The 13,027-nt window shown below is 36.7% G+C and overlaps 3 protein-coding genes across 4 annotated transcripts in view; 2 read left to right on the forward strand and 1 right to left on the reverse strand.

Annotated features, from left to right (window-relative positions):
- The window catches only part of VMP1 (vacuole membrane protein 1), a 127,935-nt gene that overhangs the window by 108,007 nt on the left and 6,901 nt on the right, over positions 1 to 13,027 (reverse strand). The window lies entirely within an intron of this gene.
- PTRH2 (peptidyl-tRNA hydrolase 2) overlaps positions 1 to 13,027 on the forward strand; it is a 57,259-nt gene that overhangs the window by 30,754 nt on the left and 13,478 nt on the right. The window lies entirely within an intron of this gene.
- On the forward strand, positions 11,827 to 12,285 carry LOC125151422 (developmental pluripotency-associated protein 3-like). Its single transcript, XM_047832390.1, has one exon. The coding sequence runs from the start codon at positions 11,827 to 11,829 to the stop codon at positions 12,283 to 12,285; it is 459 nt and encodes a 152-aa protein (XP_047688346.1).

Raw genomic sequence — 13,027 nt, forward strand, 5'->3', positions numbered from 1 at the left:
TTCACAGTTTTAAAAACTTTTAAAAACCATTTGCCATTCCCCAAAGAACTATAAAGCAAAACATGCAAAAAACTACCTGTGTTCTAAACAACTAAGCTTATAGAAGTATCAAAATTTTTGCATTTTAACCATTTTTGAAAATATTTTACACTACTGTCTTTTAAAATTCCCTTGAAATTTTTTTGTCCCCATCTTCCTCAATCATAAGTCAGTGACAAACCTAGAGGTAGGATCCAGATACAAGGTGGTCTCAATAATACCAGGGAATACACTAACCTATGGTTAAGACACCCCCAAGTCCCAAAACTAAATTCTTCTCAGAATTTTGAAAGAGACAAGCTCAATCTATGGAAGGAAATAAGATTTTCTAAGAGCTGGTCCATAAATGTGACTTAAGAGTTGAAGGCTCGGGGTGCCTGGGTGGCTCTTCGGTTTGGGTCATGATCTCACAGTTTGTGAGTTCAAGCCCTGTGTCAGGCTCTGCACTGACAGTGTGGAGCCTGCTTGGGATTCTCTCTCTCCCTCTCTGCTCCTCCCCCACTCGCGCACACATGCATTCTCTCTCTCTCAAAAATAAATATTTTTTAAAAAGTGCACACTTAACTGAGCCACCCAGGCATCCCAAGAATGAGACTGTTAAACTCTAAAGGTCTATGGCTAGGATGAGAAGACAGAAATAGGAAAGAAGCATAACTCAAACATCAAATAATAATTTTCATTGTAAAGATACAAGAAATGTATCTTCTTGTATCTTCTAGATACAAGAAATGCCTTAAAATGTTGTAACTAGCAGATTTTCAATCTGAAAATCCTGAAGCATTTAAAATAAAAGGTTGAGGGGTGCCTGGGTGGTTCAGTCAGTTAAGCATCCCACTTCAGCTCAGGTCATGATCTCATGACTCGTGGATTTGAGCCCTATGTTGGGCTCTGTGCTGACAGCTCAGAGCCTGAAGCCTGCTTCGGATTCTGTGTCTCCCTCTTTCTCTGCTCCTCCCCACCCTCTCAAAAATAAATAAACATTTTAAAATAAAAAAATAAATCAAAGGTTGATATTAAAATATGTGGGGTCTTTTGTTTCTGTCAGAAGTGCTGAGAAAATGCTGCTAAAATCAGCTCACAAAGGTTCTTTGTAGGTTGTACATCTACCGCTAAGACTATAATACTCCATTCATTTTAAACATTAGCTGCACTTGTAATGCAAAAACAATGTGAAACTAAGTTACTCTGAGTTTCCTAAAGCAAAACAAAAAACACTTAAGGATGACATGAAAATAGCAACTCCCGAGAAGCTCACGGCTGCCTTTGTTCGGGGCCATTCTCTGTACTTTTCTCCTTACGATCAGGAGATCAGGTTTGGCCCGGCCGTGAATAAAATCTTGCCTCGCTTAAAAAAAAAAAAAAAAAAAAAAGAAAATAGCAACTCCCAGAGTAATATGAGTTAGTGTGTAGAATTTAACAAGATGAAAAGGAAAAGAAAATAAGAGTGATGAAGCCATTGACTCTAATTTTCTTGGCCACTGTATTCCAAAATAAAATGAACACACTTCTTTTTAAGAAAACCATTTATTCAAATGATTCTACTTTCTCACAAAAATATTAAGTCGGCTTTCTCAATAATGTACACCGTTCTTCATACAAGGCATGCAAAGACAGCCAATTAAGTATTGTATTTCAACTTGAATACATTTCCGTAATCTTTCTTGCTTTGAGAAGCATGTAGGTACTTAACTGGACTATTTAGTACATTCATTCACAGACTACTTCAAAATAGCTATAGATTTCTCTAAAACTGTGAAGATAAAGCAATTGCAATTTATTATTGGAAACTTAATAAATAATCTAAGTAAAGGGTAATAAATATACCTTGATCAGTGAGGCTTTGATACAGTTTTCCACTTGTGCAAGGGTAAAAAGCCAAAGCTAATCCAAACACCATGAACAATATCAGTGACTACTGGATCATCTGACTATAAGAGCCAGAGATCATCACATGGCTGTGGCAGTGTAAAAGTGTGTTCTCTGAAAATTCATTATTTGAATAAGAATGTATGAAAAAAAAATCCTTGAATCTTTTGGAACTTTCTAAAGTTTTGAAGAATTAGACAAATTAAAAACTCAAAATATGCTAAGCAAAATAAGTCAGAGAAGACAAATACCATATGATTTCATTCATACATGGAATTTAAGAAACAGAACAGATGAACATATGAAAGGGGGGGTGGAGAAAAGAAGGAAACAAATCACAAGAGACTCTTAATGATAGAGAACAAACTATGGGGTTGACAGAGGGAGGTATGTGGGAGATGGGCTAGATGGGTGATGGGTACTAAGGGGGTCACTTATTTGGTTAGCCCTGGGTGTTGTGTGTAAGTGATGAGCCACTGAATTCTGTTCCCGAAATCAATACGGCACTGTATACTAACTAAAATTTAAATTTAAAAAAGGGGAAAAAAAATAAACAAACAAACATAAATAAAGCCCCAAGTCAAGATACAATTTAAATGCATTCAAAACTTCAATATATCTCCCAATAATGGGCTAGCAGTTTATGAGAGTATATATTTATGCCCTAAAAGGTCTGTCAACCTAACTTAGTGAAGTGTAAAATACATTAAACTTGTCACAGTCTTCTAATCGTTGAAAAGGTCACTGCTCCAGGTCTATTTATCTTGAGAGCGCAGGAGGGGCAGAGAGAGAGGGAGTGAGAGAGAATCCCAAGCAGGCTCCACACTGTCAACACAGAACCCACAGATCTAATTTTTAACCAAATAAAAAATTTTTTTAATGTTTATTTATTTCTGAGAGAGAGAAACACAGAGTGCGAGTGTGGGAGGGGCAGAGAGAGAGGGAGACAGAATCTGAAGCAGGCTCCAGGCTCTGAGCTGTCAGCACAGAGCCTGATATGGGGCTTGAACTCACAAATGGTGAGATCATGATCTGAGCCGAAGTCAGAGGCTTAACTGACTGAGCCACCCAGGCACCCCCAAGAATCCATATTTTAAAAAGATACAACCTGGAGGACATTTTACGGACCCCCTTCTTCAGAGTTTGATAGGTTTGGGGGGATTGTTTATCTCTCACTTCCAATATGTAAAAAAATAATTTTATGTTTCTTTGTGTAAAAACATGATTTTATTTCAAGGCAGAAAATATATAACTTATAAAATTACAGCTTGAAAAATCCCATTTCTCATTTTCTCTCAATCTACTAAATATTCATTCAGTTTTTCTTAATCAGTGCAATTTTAGCAAAACATTTTCACCAAAAAGATGGGGGAGTAAGATCAAGAATTAAAACACTAGGGGCACCTGGATGGCTCAGTTGGTTAAGAGTTCAACTCTTGGTTTCAGCTCAAGTCATGATCTCGCAGTTTGTGGGTCAAGCCCTGCATCTGGCTCTGTGCTGACAGTGTGGAGCCTGCTTGGGATTCTTTCTCTGCTCCTGCCCTGCTTGTGTGTGCTCTCTCTCTCTCTCCCCCAAAGTAAATAAACTTAAAAAAAATTAAACCAGTAAAATGAGTAACATTCCAGAGCTGGGAGATTCAGCTAACTGTAAGACCTTGGGAATGTTACTCTAAATCTCTGATTCTCTTTCCTCAACCAATTATCAGGCACATAAATTACTGCCATAATTTTCTTTCTATTCTAATAGTCTAAGAATTCTACCCAACCCAAGGCCAGAGTTTGGATTTATGCAACAATACCTACTCTGTATAATGATTTATAGTTTACATACAGATTAGTTAATTTGATGCTAACAAACCTGTGTAGGGAACAGTTATTTTTATCCTTGCCTTCTACAAATGAGAAACTCTGGGCTCAAAGGCTCTAAATAGCAATTCAGCAGCATATAAATGGCAAAGTGAGAGTTCAACCTCACGTTTCCAACTCCAAATTCAACATTTCTTCTACTACACAGTCTTTGTGAGAGTGCTTTCAATTCTTATCAAGAAATTCTGGAGTCATAGAAAAAAAAAACTGATAATAAAGTAGTCCCAAAGGTTTAGCATGTTATGGTATTTACAAAACATTCCCCATTAGCAGAATTAAGAGAACACTCATCTCTGTTGATTCTCACAAATAGACAAATAAAGGCCTGTCATCAAAATCAGAAGATTTCACCTTTGCTTCTTTTAGTAATTTCTTTGTGGGTTTTTTACTGTTTGTGTATTTCTGACAAAATTTTAAATTCAGATTGCTTACTTAAAATAGCGGGGTTTATAAATTAGCCTATATAAGTCATTAATATGAAAATAAGTTAGGGGTGCCTGGGTGGCTCAGTCAGCTGAGCGTCCGACTTTGGCTCAGGTCATGATCTCACAGCTCGTGGATTCAAGCCCCACATTGGGCTCTGTGCTGACAGCTCAGAGCTTGCAGCCTGCTTTAGATTCTGTGTCTCCCTCTCTCTGCCCCTCTCCCTATTGTCTCTCTCTCTCTCTCTCTCTCTCTCTCTCTCTCAATAATAAACATTAAAAAAAATTCAACGAAAGTTACATCACAGAATACTTGCAAATGACAAAAGTACACATTTCAAATTATTTGAATCAAAATGAAAGATTTGATCCAGATAATTCCAAACTTTATGATCTATGAAACAGAATTTTTTTTATTACCCATTGTTTGGAAAAATACTAGAACTTGTTATATGTTATCCACGCATCAAAATAGTAGTAATGTCCCCACTACACCTATTAAGATGGGTAAATGGAAATAACTGTTGGTATTTTTTGGTCATTCAACATTAAAGAGACAGAACTTCCTACAGCATTTTCTACATTGAATTGTCATTCTTTGCTCACTTTAAAGGCTATTTTGTGTTTCATTTTCTCTTAAATATTAAATAGCTTCCTGATAATAATCATCTAGGGACCTTCACTTCTATCTTAGGAAAATTTGAACCTACTGAGTAGGTAAATTATGGTGTCATTATATGTATCGATGAATTCTTAGCACCCACATGACTTCAAGATAGGGTTTCATAAAATAACAAAATAATATACGTGCAAAAATATAAATTAAACTTTTCAGTAACATTTACTATATGAAGTCAGGTACATGCACTAGGAATTTTGGGGGTTCCTTCTCTATAGAAACTGCACGCTAGATTGGACAAATTCTTTGAGACATCACTGGTTTCACAAAGGGAAGAGGCAGTCTCCAAGGTCCCTTCCATCCCTCCAAAAAATAAGTAAACTATACAACAGACCTACAGAGACTGAATGGTCTAAGAGCTAGGGTACTTGTGAAGCAGAGTGGGAACAGAAGAAAACCTGAGCAGTAGGAAAGAAACTGAGAAGAGCAACTGGCAATTGAGAGGGCTCAGGCTACCCTGAGAAGCTTCCTACAGCAACATCCCTGTAGAAAGACTGAACTTTGGAGATGAGAAGCTATACTTGTGACTTCCTCTTTGGGCAGAAACCCATGAAGAAAAATAGAATGTCACCCCAAAATATGCCACTTAGGCATATTGATTCCTTTGAATTAAAGGTACTTTTAAGAAGTGGCAGGTACAAGAAGGACACTTTGACTTTCCTTTTTCTTCCTGACAGCGGGAAATAAAACTCCAGGTAAAAGGCCCCCCCCCCCCCCCCCCCCCCCGCCCGTACCAGGAGGAAGGAAGACATTCTTAACACAGAGACGGGAAACTTGGGGCTGACAAATCTGTACAAACAAGCTGTATTAAATTAACCCTTATCTTTCTAGTTATTTATTCACCATTTACTACTTCTAGAACAAACTTCTTTGTCTTGTCAATTCTTCACAAATTTATTGTTTCTTGATCTAAAAGGTATAAAAGTTTCCTGCTCTGGTCACTTCTTTGGGTCTTCATTCTCTTGTGAAGGTTCCCATTTACATGTTAAAAAATTAGTAAAGTTTGTATGATTTTCTCCTACTGTCTTTTTTTTTAAATATTTATTTATTTTTGAGAGAGGGAGAATGAACAGGGGAGGGGCAAACAGAGAGGGAGACAGAGAATTGGAAGCGGGCTCTGTGCTGACAGCAGAGGGCCCAATGTGGGGCTCAAACCCATGAACCGTGAGATCATGACCTGAGCTGAAGTCCCACGAACCGTGAGATCATGACCGACTGAGCCATCCAGGCGCCCCTACGAATCTATTTTATATCAGTTTAATCCCTAGGCCCAGCAAGAGACTCAAAGAGGATAATCTTTCTTCTGCTACAACCCCAAGCACTACTGATGTAGTCTCAAATCAGAGGTGCCTTTCTAGCTTTAAGCAGAAGCAGAAGTAAACCCTTTTTGTAAATTAGGTTTGCTGGACTCCAACAGAGTAAGATCAATCAATAAACTCACAGAAGTACCAGAAAACAAGCCATTATCAATACAAACACCTCCAACTGCTCTACCAATCCACTACCCCTTCAGAACAAGAATAACAGATATTAGAGATTCAGGTGCAGAGTAAATATATTATAGAATAGTTATGTATAAAATGTTTACTGAACAAAGGATGCAATTACAAAAATGAGCACACAATACAAACTACCCCAACTAAATAGATTTGAAGGAAAGAAAAGTAAATGGAAATTCTAAAAGTAATAACTGCTGAAATTAAAAGCCAATGGATAAAATGCACGGGTCAAACACAGATTAATTGGATGAGCTATCCAGGGAATTTATTAAGAATGCAGCAAAGATGGAAAATATAAGCAAATAAGAGACACAGAAGACAGAATGAGAAGGTCTATCATTTGTTTAATTGCAAACCCAGAAGAATATAAAAAATAGGAGAAATGTAAATTCAAAAAATAAAGACCTAAAATTTCCAAAACTGAGCCCATCAATCTAGGAAGTACAATATATCCCAAGTAGAACAAATAAAAATAAGTCTTAACCAGAAACACTGCAGTCAAATTGCAGAACACTAAAGTAAGTCTTGATCTTGAAAAAAGTCAAAAAGGATAAATTGCTAAGAAATGGAAGAACGGTTAGAATGGAAGCAGAACTCTCAACAGCAACAATAAAAGCCATAAAATAATGGAATAATATCAGAGTTTTGAGATAAAATAGCTAGTCTAGAATTGTGTGCCCAATAAAATAAAGACATTAATGGTAGGCAATAAATAAGGGTGTTTAACCAAGTATTGTATAAAATAATAATAGTGTCTGTGACAATAATTTTAAAAAGAAATTACATTTGGATAATGATATATAAATATGGAAGAGAAAGATGAGATCTAATATGTTCTAAAGTTTGGGAGCTTCAAAATAGTGCTTGATAGAAGTCCGAATAGTCCAAATATGTCAATAATCAAAATAAACATAAACAGATTAAACTTATCATTTTAGGGGTGCCTGGGTGGCTCAGTTGGTTAAGTGGCTGACTCTTCATTTCAGCTCAGGTCATGATCTCATGGTTTATGAGTTCAAGCCCTGTGTGGGGCTCTGCGCTGACAGTGTGGAGCCTGCTTGGTATTCTCTCTCCACCCCTCCCCTGTGTGTGTGTGCGTGTGTGAACTCTCTCTCAAAAACAAATACTTTTTTTTTTTTTTTTTGGGACAGAGAGAGACAGAGCATGAACGGGGGAGGGGCAGAGAGAGAGGGAGACACAGAATCGGAAACAGGCTCCAGGCTCTGAGCCATCAGCCCAGAGCCCGACGCGGGGCTCGAACTCACGGACCGCGAGATTGTGACCTGGCTGAAGTCGGACGCTTAACTGACTGCGCCACCCAGGCGCCCCTACTTTTTTTTTTTTAAAGGGTTCTCAATTGTTTAAAAAACTATCAAATCACTTTAAAAAGATTGCAAACTGTATTTTTTAAAAATCCATGCTTTTTTATAAGGACACAGAAAGGCTGAAAATAAGACGAAAGACAAAAGTCATTATTAGGGACACAGAACATAATAATAAAAGTTTCAATTCACCAGGAAAATATAATAATTCTAAATTTGAAAGCACTAATATAGCAGCAAAATTTATAACAGGGGCACATGAGTGGCTCAGTTGGTTAAGCACTGGACAAGCCCTTGTATCAGGTTCCACGCTAACAGTAGAGTCTGCCTGAAATTCTCTCTCTCCCTTTCTTGCTCAGTAATAAATAAACTTAAAAAAATTTATAACATAAAAATACATGGAGAAATGGATAAATCCAACACTGTATTGGTAGATTTAAAAAGAACTGTTACTGACATTTCAAGCAAAGAAAAATATTCAGTGAAGATAAAAGATTTGAACAATACAATTAAGAAATAAAATGTTGCGGGGCACCTGGGTGGCTCAGTCAGTTAAGCATCCAACTTTGGTTCAGGTCATGATTTCACAGTTCGTGAGGTCAGGTTCTGCACTGACAGCTCGGAGCCTGGAATCTTTGCATTCTGTCTCCCTCTCTTGCTCTGCCCCTCCCCAACTTGTGCACTCTCTCTCAAAAATAAACATTGAAAAAAAGGCAGCAGTCAGTAGAATTATGGAGAAAGAAATGTTAAAAACAATAATAAAGGGTAGGAATGGATATATATAAGATTCAGCATCTAATGTCAGAGAATATGAATTTTTAAAGCCACTTAACCTTGATTAAGTCAAGAGACCCGTCTCAACATACTCCAAAGAATGGGCATCAGAGACCACATTCTCTGATAATTCAGAAATTGTGTCAAACTTTAGTAACAAAAATATAAAATTTATACACACTCAGAAGCTAATGCACAGTTTTAAATAACTCATGGGTCAAAATAAGAGAAAACTGAAAAATGCTCAGAACTACTGGAACTAAAAAATGAATTTGGTAAGGTCACAGGTGTAAAAACCAACTCTCTATTATATACCTGAAATAAACAATTAGAAATTTAAATTTAAAAATTTTACAGCACCTGGGTGGCTCACTTGCTTAAGTGTCTGACTTTGGCTTGGGTCATGATCTCTCAGTCTGTGAGTTTGAGCCCTGCATCAAATTCATCAAAGCCCTGCTTTGTGCTGACAGCTCAGAGCCTGGAGCCTGCTTCAGATTCTGTGTCTCCCTCTCTCTCTGTGCCCCTCCCCCCACTCACACTCTCTCTCAAAAATAAACACTAAAAAAACCTTTTTTAAAAAATTTCATTTACAATAGCATCTGAAACATAAAATATTTAAGAGGTAAGTTTATGCTGGGATGAGGACTGGGTGTTGTATGTAAGCAATGAACCACAGGAATCTACCCCAAAAACCAAGAGCACATTTTACGTACTGTATGTTAGCCAATTTGACAATAAACTATATTTTTAAAAAAATAGAGGGGAAAAAAAATAAAACCATTTTGGACACTTTAAAAAAAAAAGAGGTAAGTTTAATAACATACATGCAAGACCTATTCTAAAACAGTAAGAAAAGAAATTACAGAGGGCCTAAATACACAGGGAAATATACTATGTTGATCATTTGAAAGACTCAATATTGTTATTATGACCATTTCCCTCAAACTGATGTATAGGTTTAATGCAATCTAAATCAAAACGCAAAACTCAAAAGTGACAAGTGGATTCAAATTTATATGGAAATGCAAAAAACTTAGAATAGCTAAAACAATTTGGATCAAGACCAGAGTTGTAAGACTTGCACTAACTGATTTCAAGATTTATTATAAAGTTACAGTAATGACAGTGTGGTTTTGGCAAAAGGACAGACATAGATCAGTGAAACAGAAGAGAGAATACAGAATTAGACCCACATATATTGGGTCAATCAATTTTCAACAAAGGTACAAGGCAATTCAATGGTGAAAGGAACATCTCTTCAACAAATGGTACTAAAATAACTGAATATTCTTATGATAGAGTGAACATCAACCTTTATTTTTTAAATGCAATAACTGATTTGAAATGGGTCATAGATCTAAATGTAAGAACTAATACTATAAACCTTCTAGGAAAAAAAAGGAGAAAATCTTTGCAATCTTGGAGTGGACAACTATTTCTTAGGCTTAAAAAACAAGAACCATAAAAGAAAATTGATAAACTGTACTTTATCAAGTTTAAAAACTTGTTAGGAAAACCAAAAAGGTAAGTAAGTAAGTAAGTAAGTAAATAAATAAAAGAAAACCAAAAAGGTAAACCACAGAATGAGAGAAAATAGTTGCAATATACATGTATCTGACAAAATTCTTGTGTTCAGACTCTCTCTCTCTCTCTCTGTACATATATACATACATACACACATGTTATAGTAACAAAAAATGAAGGTGTTTTGTATATGTATGGAAAAAGAGAAACCAACCAAGAAACAGAAGAGTTATATAAATAATTTAAATATGAAGAAAAAGATAACTCTATAAAACTAAAATAGGCAAAAGACATAAACAGGTATTTCATGGCCAATAATGAAGATATCTATTTGATCTCACTGACAATCAAAAAATATGAATCAAGATCACAAGATACCATTTTTATCCAGTCTATTTTACTATGTAGTAATATAATTCCAAAATTTAGTGACTTCAAAAAAATCATTCAATATTTCTCATGATTCTGTGAGTTAGGCTAGACAATTCTGGTCTGGACTAGCTTGGCTCTTGAGCTAGGCAGGTCTCAGTTGGGATGCCTTGTGTTAGGTCTCCTATGCCCCAGAAGGTTAGTCTGGCTTTTTTTTTTTTTTTTTTCACATGGTGGGCTCAGAGTTCTAAAGAGCCGTAAGAGAAGATATGCCCAATGTGCAAGTTTTCCAAGTCTCTGCTTGTATCACACTTGCTAATGCTCCTTTGGTCAAAGCAAGTATGTGGCAAAGTACAGCATCAAGGAGTACAGTAACAGTAAAATCACACTACAAAGGATGAGAAGAATTTGTGACCATTTTGCAAGTCAACACTAAATTTTATAATCCACCACACCATTCTCTGCATGGATTCTTTCAGCAAAAAATAAGCAGATGACAATAGCAGAACTTGGAAAACACCTTGTAAAAAGGTGAATACTGGCATATCCTTGCTAGCAATTCTATGCCTAGACATATAGCCAAAAGAACCTCCTGCACGTGAAGAGCTGATAGGTACAATAATATTTTTAGCTACACTGGTCTTAATAGCAAAAGTCATAACAACTCAACTGTCCATTGTCAAAAGAACAAACAAATAAATTGGCATAAAATTATACAATGAAATTTACTCATTTAATAAATATTTACTGAGTACATACTATCAGCTAGGCATACTTTGAGGTACACTTAACAACAGTTACTAAGGTACTAATAAACTCAAATATCTGAATTTCTAAATTAGATTTTTGCAGATATAGAGATCCTAGAGATATCCTTATGATTATTTAATAAGAAATTAAAGAAAATTCTTCTGCTCCATAGAAGCAGTCCTAATATCTCCTGTAAGTGGATCTTAAAAACTTGTAAGAGGCAGGAGAACCTTGTATATTCTCTTGATTAAATGCTTTTTGTAATATGGAGACTTGAAGGTTTCTGGAAGGAATCAGACTCAACAATAAGGAAGTGGCTAGTCAGATCAACAATTTCAACTTTATTGGACTTTAGGGGTGCCTGGGTGGCTCAGTTGGTTAAGTGTCCAATCTCAGTTCAGGTCATGATCTTGCAGTTTGAGTTTAAGCCCCGCACGAGGCTCTTGCACTGACAGCTCAGAGCCTGGGGCCTGCCCTGGATTCTAGGTCTCCTTCTCTGTCTGCCCCTCCTCCTCTAGTGCTCTGTCTCTTGCTCACTCTCAAAAATAAATAAACATTTGTTCTTTCTTTGCTACGGTTTGTTGGAGTTTTGGTTCTTCTCACTTTTTCTGGGCTGTATCGTTCTTTCCAGGCTACTTTGCAGCAAGTTGAGTCTTCAGAATCACTTTCCACTGGAATCCAAAGATCTAGAAGATTAATCTGCAACTAGGCTTTCAATGCATTCGCCAACAAAGCTTTACCCATCTTGTAGCCCAGAACCTTCTCAGATGGCCAGTGAAGAGAATTCCCAGGAAAGCTCAGCTGCCTCTCAAACTATCTCTGAGGTATTAATAAAGAACCTTAGTAAATTGACTCTCGACCCTAGTATCAAACTCCCTTCCCCTCTACCGGAATATCCACCCCAACAGCAGGACAGCGAGAAGAAACCACAGGGGCTTGTGGACCAAATACTCAGCAACAGGAGGAGGGGTGGAATAAGGACTTTGTTAACTGCTCGCAAACAAAGAACGGAAAGGCTGATGTGGTTTATTAAAAACCATCACTACTTCAACCAGCATTCCACGGATGAATCAAGAGTGGAAAGATTTAGATGTATATGTCACTATCGCCTGTATCATAGAAATCCTTCTGAGGATACCAGCAAGGAGAATAATTATGACATGGAGTTGATGTAAACATAAACCTTATGATACTGTTTTTTTTCTTGCTAGTAATTTTAGGATCAGTATGCAGCAGCTTGGGAAAGCTGCTCTGTTAAGACAAACTGTGTAATATTTTGATAATCTATGATATGAACTCTGTTTTGTCTTTTCTACCTTGATAACAGTAATTTGTGAGGAATCCTGTAGCTTGCATTTGAACGACTTCAATATACTTTAGTTCCACTTTTTGATATGACCCATGGAAGCACTAGTAGGTTTTTAGTGTTGCCTGTGTGTTTGAGAAGCCTGAAGTCATAAAGATAGGTTAACCTAACATGGGGCTCCTGCATGGCTCAGTTGGGTTAAGCATCCAATAGAGCTCTGTAGAATAGGGCTCTGTGCTGGCAGCTGGGAGCCTGGAGCCTGCTTCAGATTTTGTGTGTGTGTGTGTGTGTGTGTGTGTGTGTGTGTGTGTGTGTGTGTGTCTCCCCTTCCCCCACTCACACTCTCTAAAAAATAAAAACATTAAAAAAAAAAAAAAAACCTAACATCAAATTGGAAGCCAAGTAACTTGTGCAGGAGGAATATATAGAGAATACATATATTCTCTATATATTTATTTCTAAATTTCTAAATTTCCAAATTAGGGTGGTTTGGCTAGAGCATAATTATAATTAGGGCAGGGTGCATAGGCTAGATTTTCTGTTTTTAAAAACTTGGATTGTAACAAAAATTTTTTTATGTGGTAGTTCCAGTTTTAGTAGCAAATGTCTAT

Source organism: Prionailurus viverrinus, chromosome E1 (assembly GCF_022837055.1).
Source record: "Prionailurus viverrinus isolate Anna chromosome E1, UM_Priviv_1.0, whole genome shotgun sequence".
In the NCBI taxonomy this organism is placed as follows: Eukaryota; Metazoa; Chordata; class Mammalia; order Carnivora; family Felidae; genus Prionailurus; species Prionailurus viverrinus.

Bases quoted from the DNA above. Each gene is read 5' to 3' on its own strand.
- LOC125151422 (XM_047832390.1), top strand. From the start codon at position 11,827: ATGCATTCGCCAACAAAGCTTTACCCATCTTGTAGCCCAGAACCTTCT.